The sequence below is a fragment of the Limanda limanda genome, chromosome 23 (assembly GCF_963576545.1).
Source record: "Limanda limanda chromosome 23, fLimLim1.1, whole genome shotgun sequence".
Taxonomy (NCBI): Eukaryota; Metazoa; Chordata; class Actinopteri; order Pleuronectiformes; family Pleuronectidae; genus Limanda; species Limanda limanda.
In genome coordinates, this window is record NC_083658.1 from 4302500 (window position 1) to 4317473 (window position 14974).

The 14974-nt window shown below is 43.9% G+C and overlaps 1 protein-coding gene across 1 annotated transcript in view; it reads right to left on the bottom strand.

The window, feature by feature from the left end:
* Window positions 1–14974, bottom strand: part of mgat5 (alpha-1,6-mannosylglycoprotein 6-beta-N-acetylglucosaminyltransferase) — a 70218-nt gene that overhangs the window by 23019 nt on the left and 32225 nt on the right. The window contains exons 6-10 of the mRNA XM_061067106.1: window positions 11571–11642; window positions 9575–9736; window positions 8117–8286; window positions 7898–8032; window positions 3367–3500 (exon numbers count right to left, since the gene is read on the bottom strand). Of these exons, the coding sequence (XP_060923089.1) occupies window positions 3367–3500; window positions 7898–8032; window positions 8117–8286; window positions 9575–9736; window positions 11571–11642 (673 nt within the window). The remainder of the gene's footprint in view (window positions 1–3366; window positions 3501–7897; window positions 8033–8116; window positions 8287–9574; window positions 9737–11570; window positions 11643–14974) is intronic.

Genomic DNA, 14974 nt, shown 5'->3' on the forward strand with positions numbered 1-14974 from the left:
CACAGCTTCATTCGCCATTAGCAAACAAACCGCATCGGAGGCCGGCATGGTTATCAAAGCTCTTCTTTGATTGGGAGTTAATATTAGTGCGACCTGGTCGAGCTGAGGGAAGAAAGGAGGTGAAGATATGTTGACAATACTGGACAGGGGACTTATTTTGTGCTCTTATTGAGCGTCGGAGGGTGAAATGTTCTCGTGCAGCACCACGGTTTTTAAGTGTTAAAGAAAGTAGGCAGGAAGACAATTAGTCTTGCCATCTGTCTTTGGTTAAAACAACATCATTTATAACAATAGCTTTTTGTGTTTTCAGGTGTTGACAGACGCACAAATACAAAAACTCAAAAGCAGCCACAGCGAGTGGGCGAGCCGCCAGCAGCACGATCCATCAAGGTTTCCCAGCCGCTATCAGCCTGTCACATCTCAGGGTCAATTGCATCTCTGGCAGAGATTCAAAGAATAAATATGATCTTCCGCCATGTTTGACCTCTGACCGCTATTTAATATTGGTTCCGTGAGGGAGTAAACATTCACCTCGGCACAAGAAGAGACACGTGCACGAGCAGAAACACTGTGAAGCGACTGCTGCTGTGTGTTTTTAAAGACAGAAGAATGGTAACAAGGCTTTCGTTGGCTCTCTGACATTTTGTTGGAGCTTGAGATAGGGAGAGCAGTGAAGAGGGATTAATGAAAGGATCATTTTACATAATCATTTTTAGTTTCCAAAAATAATCAGATAAAAACTCTGGATGAATCCATTTGCAGTCAGTGTCCACTAACGACATTAGACCTAATAGGACTTGATTCCAACATACAGCATACTGCATTATACTTCCCAGCACTCCTGATTATAAATGATTGGTGCTGGGAAAAACAACCGACGTAACCAAGACACACAACTCCATTCAAACACAAATAAGACCAGAACAAACACTCGCTGCTCCTCGACTCCAAGACAGATTAATGAGGTCAATTTGGACTTGTCTTGTCTTATTGGCCAGAGGCCACAGACTCGCACCCCCCCCCCCCCCAACCAATGATTTATGGAGCATTGTCTAATCATAACTAATGGGCCAATCCAAATGTAGAATAAATAACCGACGGACACCTGGTTTGTCCGTTTCTTGCATATACAAATATGGTTTAAAAAATGCAGGAATACAAATATTAAGTCTTAAATCAGCTTTAAGGAAGTAAATATGTTTGAGTTGTGTGCATTCGGTGATTTATCATCCATTGTTCTCTCAAATGGGGCATGATTTACACACAAACATGATGCTTTATTGAGGAAGACATGCAATTAGGATCATAAACTCTGTAAGAAAATATTTACTGACGTTATAAATCAACCATTTTTATAAATCGGTGGATTCACCCTCTTCTGGTTATCGAGACTATACAGGTTAAAGTAAATAAGTAAATAAGTAAAATAACAAAGGCTTCATCTTTGAGGAAACAAACCTTAGCACCACCATGACCTCCCAGTAAACTCCACCCACTGTGCTGCCACGCTGACAGAAACAACACACACTTCTACTGGAGTGTGACAACACTGTTTGAGCCAGGACTGATAACAATCAGAAGCTTTGTCAATACCCTTATGTTTTTATTGCATGGTTGACAACTCTTTAGCCTCTGGATATGTTTGTTGTGCAGCACAATGCGGAGAGGGCAAGTGTTTCTCATCTCTCGGGCCTGGGAGTGATGCCACTCTGTGGTTTTAACACTCCAAACCACTGTGCACTTGTTGCACCAGTGATACCATCTAACCTAGCGACTCTTGACTGGATCTTGAGCAAAGGCCCCAGTGTGCTACGGGAGAGACGCACCCGAGTCAGAGGACAAAGGGGCCATTGAGGTACAGTGGTATTCTGGACAGCGCCTGGCCTCCACTCACAGACAGGGACTGAAGGAGTAACATTTCACTTTCTGTTAGCCACGGGGAAAAGGTCAATACCCCAGGGGGCTGGCTCCCCTCTCTCTGTCTCCTCTGCTGCGCTGCCCCCCCCCCCCCCATCCACCACTGCAGCCGACGTGCTGGACTCCAGTTACAGAGCGATCGCCCAGTGAGAGTGATGCTCACACAGAGAGCAATAAAACCCTGCACGTCCCACATTCATAATCACGGCAAAACGAAGAGCTGAGTGTCTGACCTCCTGCTTCCCCCTAATCTGCTTGATGATATTCCATTAGTGAACGGAGAGCAGGACTTTCAGACGTTTTCTTTGCCTCTTTTCCACTGAAAACATCTCGTTCTTGGGTGAAAATGTGAGACTTTATTATGAGTCTGCCTCCGGCAACTTGATCTTATTCAAACAAGAGTGGGGAGCTTTAACTTTCCGAAGAAGATGGATTTGTCACATCTTATGCCGACTCCAATGTATTTGCTTGTGGTTCAACCACAGTGGTTTGGACCAATCAGGGACCTGCAGGCGAGGACATGCTGGCAGAGACTCGCGTGTCTGGAGAGTGACGACAGCCAGAAGCAGCTGTTTGTTGTAAAAAGTGGTGGCTTCTAAAAAAAGGTTCATATCGATGCTGCTGTAGCATCAGTTATATGAGACTTAGAGCTGTCAATCTTCCTCTATAATCACAAGCAGATTTAATTCCTAATTATTTTCAGTATCCCAATGGTCTGTTGAAAACCAGTTTGACATCAAACCAGTTAGTGTTCATCTTTCTGAAGAGTTGCAATGTCTAAATCGGCCGAAAGTGTTTTTTCTGATGAAGACTCTATTTTGTGTGTGTCTGTTCGGGGTGTGTGTGTGTGTGTGTGTGTGTGTGTGTGTGTGTGCTCTCCCCGTGTGGACAGCACATGTTCAAGAGCTAAAGCAGATGAGCCCGAAGGCCGAGCTCGAACCACCAAGCCAACACATTTACTTCATAGATAAAAATACACATTCGAATAGTATTGATTTTTTTTACATTCAGATTATATTCGACAGCCCTTGTGTAGAGTGTCTTTCTTGAAAGCAGAGCGAGGAGCAGCACCCGAGGCTTATCTCGATCGTAAAGATGTTTTCTTTCACCTCCGGAACGACTTTGGCAGCCGAGAGACGTGATAACAGATTCTCACAATCACCTGCTAAGTATGTTTTTTAAAGCTCCTGCACGTTTCCTCACAGTTTCCAACGAAGCCCTCCCACACGTTCCTGTGTCAGGAACCAGCTGGTGTGGGGTTTTTTTTTGAGAGTCCAGCACATTTTGGATGCATCAGGAATCTTTTTCCAATCACAACAGCATGTGAAGTTCTCTGTGATGGTTTTCATTTGAAAAACTGGGGTGGACCATTTTTTGAAACCCTGCCTTCAGGGCCACAATGGCGCCTCATTACTCGTGTTTCGGTGATTGAGTTGACAGGCGACTTACGGAACATGGTGTTGAACTGCTGCGGGTTGAGGTTCCACTTCCCCCAGGGCGTCTTGTGGCCCTTGGACTGGGCGTAGTGGGCGTGATTGAACTCCGGTTCCGTCCCGAACGAGTCCAGCACCCGCAGCATGCACCTGCAACGTCACAGACAGACAAATTAAAGTTTGATCTTTCAAAATCAATGAAACCCAGAAGCATGACATTAAACCATGTCTACAGAGACAGAGTAAGTGTTATTGTATTATTTGCTAGAAGACAAACTGGGCACATCCAATGCCCAAAATTAGTATTAAAGCCATAAAACAGAGCTTTTCCCACAAAATTCTGCCAATAATCTACAGAGACGTCCAAGATATAAGACTTCAGTTCATTAACTTTACATCAGTTTAAACCAAACTCGCCTGAGGAGATGGGAAATTAACGGTTGGGAAGTGCTGTCACTTCAGCAGATGTAATAAAGCAAAGACTCACAATGACCCCAGGTATGACTTAAAAATTTAAACAAGAAATAAAACAATGAAGTTTTTAATATGAGCTTCTGAACTTGACATTTTAATTTGCTTTACTGCAGCAGAATGTGTTATTTTTTATTTATTTGCTGAGGTCTGATAACTTTCCACAACATTTAGAAACGGGTCATGGACGAATATTCTTTGATATTTTATATATTCATAGGATTGATAGGATGAGGCCTTTTTTTTATCCCACTAGAAAGAGATGATATTTTGAAAAGACTGTATTAAACAGACACTTCGTTATTGGCTCTCTTGACTTGTATAGGTGGTTGTTAAACTGTGCTTCTATTATATCTTGTTTCTGTGTAAAAAATAATGATAAAGGATTCGTTTTTCTCTGGACTTTAATAGGGACACAGGTTTTATTTAAATGTGCTATAAAGCTGCAACGTGGGTGTAGCAGGAAGAAAAATTCACATAAATGTTCCTCCATTAACAATGTAGCATGATTCACAGCTGGATCACTTCTGCAGCTTGGATCTGCATGAAACTCTCCCGCTTAGGCTGCTGCTATGAAATATTAACAACTCTGTAAGGAAATATCTGGTTCTTCTCATTTAAAAATAAATAAAAAGTCATGAGTCAACGCCCTGTGTGCACAGAGATGGACTTCAACTACCAGAAACATTAAATCAGCAGGTTTGGGGGGGAGATCAGCGACAAAGCTGCGTCCTCACACGGAGAGAAAAAGGCCGTCTGCACCACGGAGGTGTGAGACTGTGAATGAACATCATGTCTGACTCAAAGGTCACAGCACAGGATTAATCAGAGCACGACCGGCAGAGGGAACGCTATCTGTGCTGAGAGCCGCTCACTCCTGACCTTTGAGTCCGCGCTCTGCATTCACTAACTCGCTCATTGCTACATCCGTTCTCTAGATGCTGCTGTGACTGCGTCTGCTCCGGTCCTGTCCCTGGCTATTTACAAGTTTCATTCGGGAAGACAAAGGGCGGCAAATTACTAAATCTATCGCTCCCTCTCAAGCTATTAATCACATTCTTCCTACTGATTTGTTTCTACGACATACTTACTTATCTCCTTGGGTAAACTGTGACAAAATCCGAAAAGAATGAGCCTGTTTGATTTGACATCTTGCCCAAGAAAAGGATTTACATGTCGGTAAATAAAGTTAAGAGATTTCTTCTTTGGCCTGAGGTGGAATATTCAACTTTAATCATTGGATAAGAGGAAGTCAGGTGTAAAAGTCATGGACGGTAGGCGTATAAGCTCTCGCACACAATCGCAGCTCAAAACACCCCCCCCCCCTCTCACTAAGTGATTGTAGGCAGATGCTGTGCAGCTGGCTGTGTGAACTGGGAAAGGTCCTGGGAGAGTAGAGAGCTGGGAAACATGTTCACCGGGAGGAAACTTTACACGGAAAGCAGCATAACAACAACATGCCCACATGCCAAAACAACGCTCATCTGCCCCCGACAGATCTACCCTAAACACAAGGGGGTGGAACGCTGCCACAGACGTAACATGATTTAAACATGGCGGCAGCGAGGCGGTGGGCGTGATAATATGGCGGCGGCGGAGGATGTTTATCTCAACAAGGATGCACTTAGTGACACTTGCTGCGATATTGCAGTTGGGTGGCAGATGATATTTTCCAATAACTAATAAACAAAGCCGAGCTGTAACTGACCAGTTTCTCTGCTGCCTCAGTCGCCTCTCGAGTGAAATGAGCAGGAAATGGAGCAGTCCCATATGGACCATTAGGTAACTGTAATATCAGATGGGAAGTTGTGTGTTGTGTGGCTCTGCCTGAGGGTCTATCACATGTCTGCAGACCCCTGAGGCTTCACAACACCTGGGTGATAAACAGACATACGGCCTCTTTTATAAAAGCATTATATCTGCATTACTTCCCCAACATTAAGATTTAATAGAGGAAAATATCATCTATGGAACTATCATCAAACTAACAACGTCTGTTTTCATTTGTTACTTTTGGACTTTGTTTTCCCGTTGACAGACTTTAGCCTGAACTAGAAAGTCTCTCGGAGCCAACGGGTTATTTTGGAATTGTTAAAGGATCCATCTGTTTCTCCAGATCTGGTGAGAAATTTATTAGCTCCTTGGGTTATGCCGCACCCCTCCACAACATTTGATGGAGTTGGCTTCAGTAGTTCCCATCAGACTTTAATTGAAGACGCATTTCCCAAGATGTTGTTTACGTATTCCTGACAAAACTATTTAAAAATACTGTCTTCTGTATGATTCACGACTCGCACAACCACCGAGACAAGTTGTTGTCTTAACGGCACCGCAAATAAACAACACTAACACTGACTCAATTGAGTGAGTACAAATCTCACACACACACACACACACACACAAGCTACATAACACAGGCTGTATGGTGTCAACACAAAGTGACAGATGGTTAAGAAGCAAAATGACGAAATCAAACTTAAAAAGAATCACGAAGTTAATGACTTACTTTCATTTGTCGAGTTTCATTTCCGCATAATTGTTTTCAACACCGAACACTGGACCCAGTAGGATATACTGACATGTTTTCTGCAGCAGGGTTTATACAGATGGAAGTGCATTGTCTGATAAGTTATTGGATGAAGAAAGGATTAAATGGAATAGAACAACCAGGGCAACGCTGGCTCTACTTTCTACCCACAACACAATGTTTTAAAACAATGCCATTCCTCCTCAGTGGTGCAAGACAGACAGCAAGAAGAATGGGCCAATAGCAAAACACATTAATCACACAAAGGCCTGGAAGACGAACCCTTTCCCCCAAACACTGAAAATAAATGATTACAAGTGGAACAATAATGACACTTTTATCGTTTGAAAGAATTTGGGCTTTGATATGCAAAGAAATCCGGCACGTTCTGTCCGTACGGTATCACCCTGCCTTCCACTGTGGTAAAGTCCGGACAGGATTGAGATTCACAATAGGAATGGCAGGTCACACAGGCAAGAGAAAGCCGAGTAGAAGCACACCGGGTTACATTTAGTGACAGGAGAAGAAAGAAGAAAGAAATCCTCTCTCACAAGGCTCCCACACAGCATGCAGTGAATGAAGTGCTCCAGCACAAGTGCCCTTTAATGGCAGGAGGAGAAATAATTCAGAAATAGCATCTGGACCTCACATTACACTGGAGGCTGAATCAATTTCCTCAGGACACAAAGGCAGCGGATGCACTTTGAGGTGTTGTGTCGCAGACAAACAAAACCTGGTGACAAGCAGGAGGAACCAGTGGGGCCATTAGTGCCCCCTCAGACTCTCCTGCCAGTCGCAGCCGATGAGAGCTTTTCTCAAAACAAACAAGGAAGGCCTCATTCGCAGGCCTCAGCGGAGCAATCAGGGGCGAGAATAGACGAGGAATCGCTCCTTCATTCTTTTGGGACATGGTATCAGGAGGAAAAAAAGAGTCATTGTCCGACGGCGTGCCAGACGAGCGTCAACCCGATGCCCTCTGCCCGCGTGAGAGAGGCTCAGTTGGCAGCCGAAGCACGAGGTTAAGCAAGTGGACGGAATCGCTGGATTCACCGAGCGGCCGACGTGACGACATGAAGGAAACGAGAGAAAGACAGCACGAGGTGATAAACCATTAACGGACCAAACCCCGCTGAGCCGGAGCCAACAGTGGAACCTGCTGTGAAACTGCTCAGGGATTTGAATGAGACTGTGCAGGCTCAGCAAAACCTGCCTGAATAAATGAAATTCAAAGAAAGAATTGCACATTGTGTTGATTCAGCAGGTTTTTGCAACTGTCAACCAGCAAGTGGTTTTATTCTTTAGATAAATAATGCCCTTCGCAGAATTTACAAAACCCAAACTGGTTTGTGCTCGATTAGAATGGAATCCTTGTCACGGCTCAGAAAACCACAATTTTCCCGACCAGCCTCCCACGCTAGTGAAACAAACAAAAACCACAAATCCCTCGAGTGCAACAACCCAAGCTAAGAATAAGAAGATAGTTTGTTCATCATACATTGAGAAAAAAGCTGTTGATGGTCATTAAATCAAATATAATGGGCCGACTTACTGGTAGTGGACCCAGGAAGGTCCCAGTGTCTTCTTGAACTGGGTCAGTCCCACGATGTCGATGTAGATGAGCTCGACCACCTTGTCGCCCTGTGTCGGGCAACTGGACTTGTTCCCCATAACCTTCCGCATGATTCTGGGGATAAGATTAAAAGCAACTTTAGATAGTTTGTCGGGGGAAACACAAACTACACAAACCCTCAGCGCGTGTGGTACTGACTCTTTGAGCTCGGCCAGGGAGGCTGAGATGCGAACGTCGTGTCCCAGCAGGTACAGCGTGGTGATGAGGTCACTCCACTGGACCAGTTCTCCCAGTGGGCCGCCGCTGAAGGCGTTCTCTGCGATTTTGAAGCCAGACTCTTTAGTCAGGAGGCCCAGGTGAACCAAGACCTGACAGAGATGGGGGAAATATTTAGGATTTTTGTTTTAAGGACACCACAAAAACACGTTTAGCAGTTCCATGAGACAAACACATGCAACCAAACCGGAATCTGAACAACACACACACACACACACACACACACAATACCAGACACACGCAGGATGGGTTTTCAGTAGCTGGAGGGAACACATTGTTCCACAGCAGGAGCAGGCAGTAAAACCGGGGCTTTGTTTGAAGTGACCGCGCATTTCTCATTGTTGACAGCCAGTCCCAGAGCAAACTACTAAAGGATTAATATGTGAGGATTAATATCCAAAAGAGATTAGTGGCTGCAATAAGGAACTGGCTTGGAAAGTCTCTGGAGGGAAACACCCGTTGATTAATTATAGATTTTTTGTGGATTCAAATGAGAGCCAACGAAGGATAGGTAATATTCCACATCTATACAGATAGATAGATGAGGGGGTCTTCGTTTTCTTGCTTTGCTAAAGGGGGGGAGCAGCTGTGAATCAGCACCGTGGTATCACAGGAATGAGACGTGAATTATTCACAAGACCAGTGGAAAGTGTGGAGTACATTATTCAGAGCTGGGAGCTGTTACCAGCTTGGGACACAATGGAATATCCATGTCAGGCCTCCCCCGCCAACATCTCCACCCTGAGCCAAAGTGAGCCTGTCTACAAGTGTGAATGACTGTGTGTGTCTGTGTGTGCGGAGGTGTGTGTGTGTGTGTGTGGAGAGGTGTTTCTGGTGCATGTGCAGTGTTTTTCAGGGAGAGCTAGTTTCTTTTTTAAGTGCCTTGGTAGCATTAATCTTACTTTTAGGGAAGATATCTAAAGACATTTCATCTTAACAACTTAATAAACTCAGTTGTGATTTTTCCCTTCGATCAAGCTTTGGAAACAAAATCTATATTTACGCTTGAAGCTGTTTTCCTGTGTCGTTTGCTGCTTAGTTTAATAATCTGTCACATTTTTATATGGTATTCTGTCATCGCCCGATATATTACTTAAACCAAAAACTCACAGAAGCTTTTAATCCATTATTTTGAAAAATGTGCCTAATAGGTATTTTCCGGAAAAAATGCTCTGGCGTAGTGGAAGTGACACATCATTTTTCTAGTGGCTGGAACAATAGTTTGTTTGCAATCAATAGAAACAGCTGTACAGCTAATAAGGACATGAGCAGTACAACAAAGGGACAAAGCACTTGCAGCAATAAATCCATTGATTTGAGAAGAAGATGTGTCCGAGAGCCATTTCACTTGATTTCTCTATCAGCGCACGTGATGCTCACCTTCTTCTTCCGACGCTTGGCCAGGTTCTGCTTGGAGGCCAGCGAGCGGATGGCGGCGACCCACGGATCAGCCATGCGCTTGATCCTCAGCATCATCCAGCGGAACTCCTCCCGTTGTGACATCACCCGGTAAAGCTCATCGAAACTGGTGCGGAACTCGGCCTGTACACACAGAGACGCCACAGAAACGACAAAGGTTGAAAAACCAGAAATCCGAAATCATTACTTTCCCTTACGGCAAATCTACACACGGAAAGTGCATTTGTTTATCTGTGCAGCAGATAATGTGCTGAAGACACTGTAACCCCATGTTCTGCTTGTTAACCCGTTGATTGTTGTGTTATCTTCCATCTTAACCTCAATCCCAAGGCGATCTTTACAAATTTAATCCACTGTCATTTAAAATTACAATATTGACTTCTGCAGTCGTCCAAATTGCCAGCGGGCTTGGCAATTTCTCAGAGCGAGACCATTCAGCTAAGAGCCCCTGCTCAAAATCAAACAGCGCATATTTAAAAATGTGACAAAATCCTATATTTAACCACCTGAGAGTGGCAGGTGGGTTAAAAAAGAAAGAGACGCGAAAGTAAGGCTACGGATGAACGAGAGAACAGGATGAGCGTTGAATGTTTCACCATCTGTCACCTTCTGTGTGGCCTATTTGTCCGAGAAGGTTTGTGACGCTGGAATTAAAGTGGCTCTGCTGAGGTGATAATAACCGTCATAAACTGTCTCCCCCGAGAGCAAGACATCGGAGGAAGCTCGGTATAAATGTGGAGAGTAAAAAATCTGCTGAATCCAGGGAGGCACAGACCTGTATTCATGGTGAGAGGATGTGGAAATAGCCTGAGTATTCAGAGAGGAGAGGAGAAAATAACGGGTTTTTTAGGCGGCTTTAGGACATATTTGGGCCCAGTTTATTTAAATGTTTAATAAGTGAGATGTGAAAAGGGAAACAAGTCATGCTGTGCACAACATCTTGTGCTAATTCCTTCCTGTGTCCTCAGAGCGTACGACTAACTGGAAGTGCGAGTAGCGTGGAGCGGAATGAGGAAATGAAACTGAGGTTACTTCTGGCCACGTTCATAGAAAATGTCAGAAGAGTAAGAAGAACTCACAAAGCTGTTTTTATTTCTTTATCTCAGATTGAAAAGTAATTGATCGAGAAGGAGAAGGAGCGGAGCCATCACCGACTCCCAAGGTGTCTGAAACAAGGCTGTTGCTGAGCATTAGCATCCCTCACCGCGACAGGAAATCACTTCTGCAGACCGAACCTATTAAAATCCGGGGCCGGAATTAAAATCTCCAAAGCCTGTCAAATGGCATCACGCCGCCGCCGCCACATAGGGCTCTGTGCTTCCGATGCATCCAGAGGGAGGGAGGGGGTGAGGAGTGCTTAATATTGATCCACCCTTTCCTAGAGGGAAGCGCGTGTTTGTGTGTGTGTTTGTGTTTTCGAGGAGTTGCTGCTGGTACTGTGGACAGTGCACAAGCCTGTCAGCCTGGGAGAAGCCCTTTAAGTGGGATTTGAGAGAGCATTGGCAGGGATTGAAGATCATTATTCCAGATTTGGCCCAAGGTCCCGTCACTCCGGCTTTTTGTCTGCGGGATCTGTTCTTGTGCCATCGAGGTGCGTTGACACTGCCGATCGGCCTGTTTGCTCACTTGCACCCTTCTTTTTTAAAAGCACAATCAGACACCCAGCAGTTAAAGGAACTCTGAAACTTGCTGTTTGGTGTATTTAGTCGTTTTAACCACTCGTACAAAGGCTATAAGGCTTTCATAGTGACATTTTCCTCATGACGATGCAGAGGGACTTTATATAAAACACACGAAAGGGTTAATCCGGACAAACGGCACTAACAGGAAGTGGTTACAGACTGTAATTGTTTTCATGATGACACAACATGTGGGTGATTCATAGGATTGTGAAAGGGACATTAGCTGTCTTGGTGCAAGCAGCATCTCGTGATGAGAGCTCCTTCTCGTTTCTCACCTGTCCCCTCCTGTCGATTTCTTCGTTCAGGATCTTCGTCCTCCAGGGCAGACGAGGACACCAGTTCTCCACCTGTTAAACAAACCAAAACGCAATGTTTGACCACAGATTAAACGCAAGAGCACAGCAGGACAGTCACGGGTCATTTGATGCTACTGTGAACTCGTCTGCCTTCCAGCGAGGTCGGCCAGCGACTGTTCAAACATAGTTTTCCCAAGCGCTCAGACACGTCACATGAAGCCAGATAGTAGTTTCTGGCTTCATATTTATTTAGACTGCATAGGTAGATGAGCACAGCAGCTAAATGAGACCTGATGTTGGGCTGTTATAAAAATGCTGCACATGTCTATAAAGACATTTATTGGAAACAAGAGTGTTTTAATTATAATATTGGCTATGAATAAAACGTGTGGGGAAACAATAAAAACTGATTAAACTTCTAACTTCTAAGCAATTTTCTATGGTTTGTTACTGTCAATAAAACCCCCAAACCACAGTGTATCCGTCCGTGCCTCAACCCGATTGGTTCCTTCTGAATATGAAAACCTTTTGGCTCACAAATAAATTAGTTTAATTCCCTTTAGCAGCTGGGCATTGTCGTTTTCCAGCCAAGTATTCCTGCATCAAAACCCTGAATAATAGATATTTGGTGCTGGAGCGAGTGTTTCCAGCAGCAGGATGATGTATGCGATTATTTCAACTTCAGTGTGCACAAATACTGCAAGAAGAAACACAATATGTGAGGGAGTTTTTTAGATATAAAGCCCAAATGATACATCAGAAGATTGAATGAGTTCTGGAAAATGAAAATAAATTAATGCTGTAACATAGAACTGCAAATGCTACCGGCTGTTTCAATTTGATCTTTCTGGGTCGGACATTTTGAAGTTTATTAAAAAGTCAAGAAGAATTTATAACAATGAGAGATTTAGAAAAGATAACAGCACAATCTTTTAATATTGGAATTTGCTGCAATATTCTTTACTGTTGGTTCCTGAGGTGTTTTCATTGTTGGACGGTTTCCTTTAACAAATTAACACCTTAAAGTTGGCCACAAATTCTACGTAAATAAATGTAATAACTGTGAAATCTAGCACCCCCATAAAACGAGAGGAAAAACAGACATTGCCGAATGGACTGTGGCACCAATTTCAACATTAACTTCAGCTTTTCCTTCCTCTTTTTGACCACAGAGCAGTTTATGGAGAAGTGTGTCTGTCTATCTCAGCAAGTAAAAGTAAAAACAGTTCTGAAAAGGCTGCCGGAGACAAGCTGTGTGTGTGTATTCTCCTGCCCAATCCACAACAAACACACTCACACACACAGGCACACACACACACACTACTTGAGCCTTGACCTTCCACTGTTGACATCCATCATGATATGTTGCCCTCCCTGGTTTGCCCCTCTGCAAGGTTAATGCGGTGGTCTACACGTATGAATTATACATGGCGAGTGTTTGAAGTGGAATGTCTGTGTTCTTAAGAGACGAGCGGATTCAAAGACCCATCACAGCTGTTTCTCTATGGAAATGCATGCATGTCGCCATGGCAACTGTGTGATCACATGAACAGGGGTTGGATGCTGAGACGCTCAGAGGTAGATGCAGCTGTTCTGAATTTGAACTGTTAGTTATGGCAAAAAAAATCTGTTTGTTTCCTGCGTGCACGGAACAGGAAGAAGAGGTTTTTCTCCACTTAATGGATTTTGCTGTTGTCCGTTTTATTTTTATATCCACACGGAGCAGGCCGGGCTTTCTCTGCTCCTTCTTTACTTCAGACTGCAATGCTTTCAGCTCGTATACAATATTCATACCAGGCCACTGACCTTTCCACAGTTGAAATCTGTGGAAAGGGTTTTCTTCCATTAGCAAACATCTCTAAAAAAACAACAAGGACGAGCTTGCGACCGAAAAATAAACACTCGATGAAACAACGTGTGAAGATATACATTTGTGCTGTGGAAGACTGAATCGTAATCGTGTCTATGATCTACAAAGGATCGTTGAAATGATAAACAGTTGCCTCATATTGGAAGCAGAGCTGAGGATGTGAGCGTTTAAAGAGCGTTTAAAGAGCTCTGAAAGCCGAACGTTTTGTATTCACAAGGTGACGGGGATACGATCCATTACCAGAGTGAATTTGAGCTGCATTTCAGGGATGAAGAGAAGCCATTAAAAGGAAGATGAAAAGCCAACATTAAAACCCGTTTCCCCCCCCTATTTGATCGATTTCTAAACCAGACTTTAATTGGAATTAAGGACGTGAATAATTTCATCACTTAGACATGAATATCTGGCCGTGGCGTGACACCGAGAAATCGTGCAAACCCGAGCGCCTCAAAGTGTCCCCACAAGCTTCTATATGTAAATGCTCGTCAATAATGTACGATGTGGCTGCTTCCTCCTGTTTGTGGAGGACGTGTGGAGACAGACTCGTCCCCGGGTCCGGCCTCGTGGGCTTAAACGTCATCTCTTCAAGAAGTAGCTCACACCCACCCCTCATCTCCCTCACCCACCCACCCACCCAATCATCTCCTCTTTCTCCATCACCGTCGTCTCCCACCAGCTCTAATTTGCTCTCATGAAAAATGAATTCCCCTCTCCCTCTCTCCACTTGCTCTTATTTTTAGCGCTTTCGTCTTAACGAAGTCGTTCTCAGGTTACAGGAACATCGTCGGGTCACAGTGTGAAACATCAGCTTTTCTGCGGAGGTTGGACTAATTGCATCTTTTGTACGGAATAACAGCGGGTGAATGAGTAAAATGTTTAAATGCATGAGTTTCCAGTACACTTTCACCTACATGGCTTTTATTTATTTCATGTAGATAATTACCAGAGCACCAAATGTGTGTTATTCTGCATGTTAGGACCATTGATGCTCTGCCTGGATTCTACCAATCAATAGAAATCCAACAGATCTGGTTGTTTGTAAGGTTTTCTGAGGTATGTGTCAGTGGTGGTCGGTGATTCTTCAGTGTTGTGCACCGCATTGTGGGTATTGTGCGTTTCTCTGTGAACTATTTATTCATTGTATCTGCCGTGCACTAGGTATGATTTGCCAAATTTCCACAAGTTGACAAACCATGTTGCACCAAGAGCAGTTCTGATTCAAACCTGTGGAGCTCACACTGATCCTTCTTGGTGGTTCATGTAAAAACGACCTGTTTTCTGCACCTCTGGATTTAACTAGCTCACAGTGAGTCAGGTTCCAGCCACCTGTGTTTTATACTCACACAATAAAATGCCTGTTAAAATATTACCAAACAACCTCCACTTGCTGCCGGTGGAAAAGCACATCTGTGTGACACAGGTTCTGTTTGACTGAACAAGTTAAGATTGGTTGCATGTGAAAGTATTTATAGACCAATGAGACCATCTGTGAGATCTTCTAATAGTTGTATTA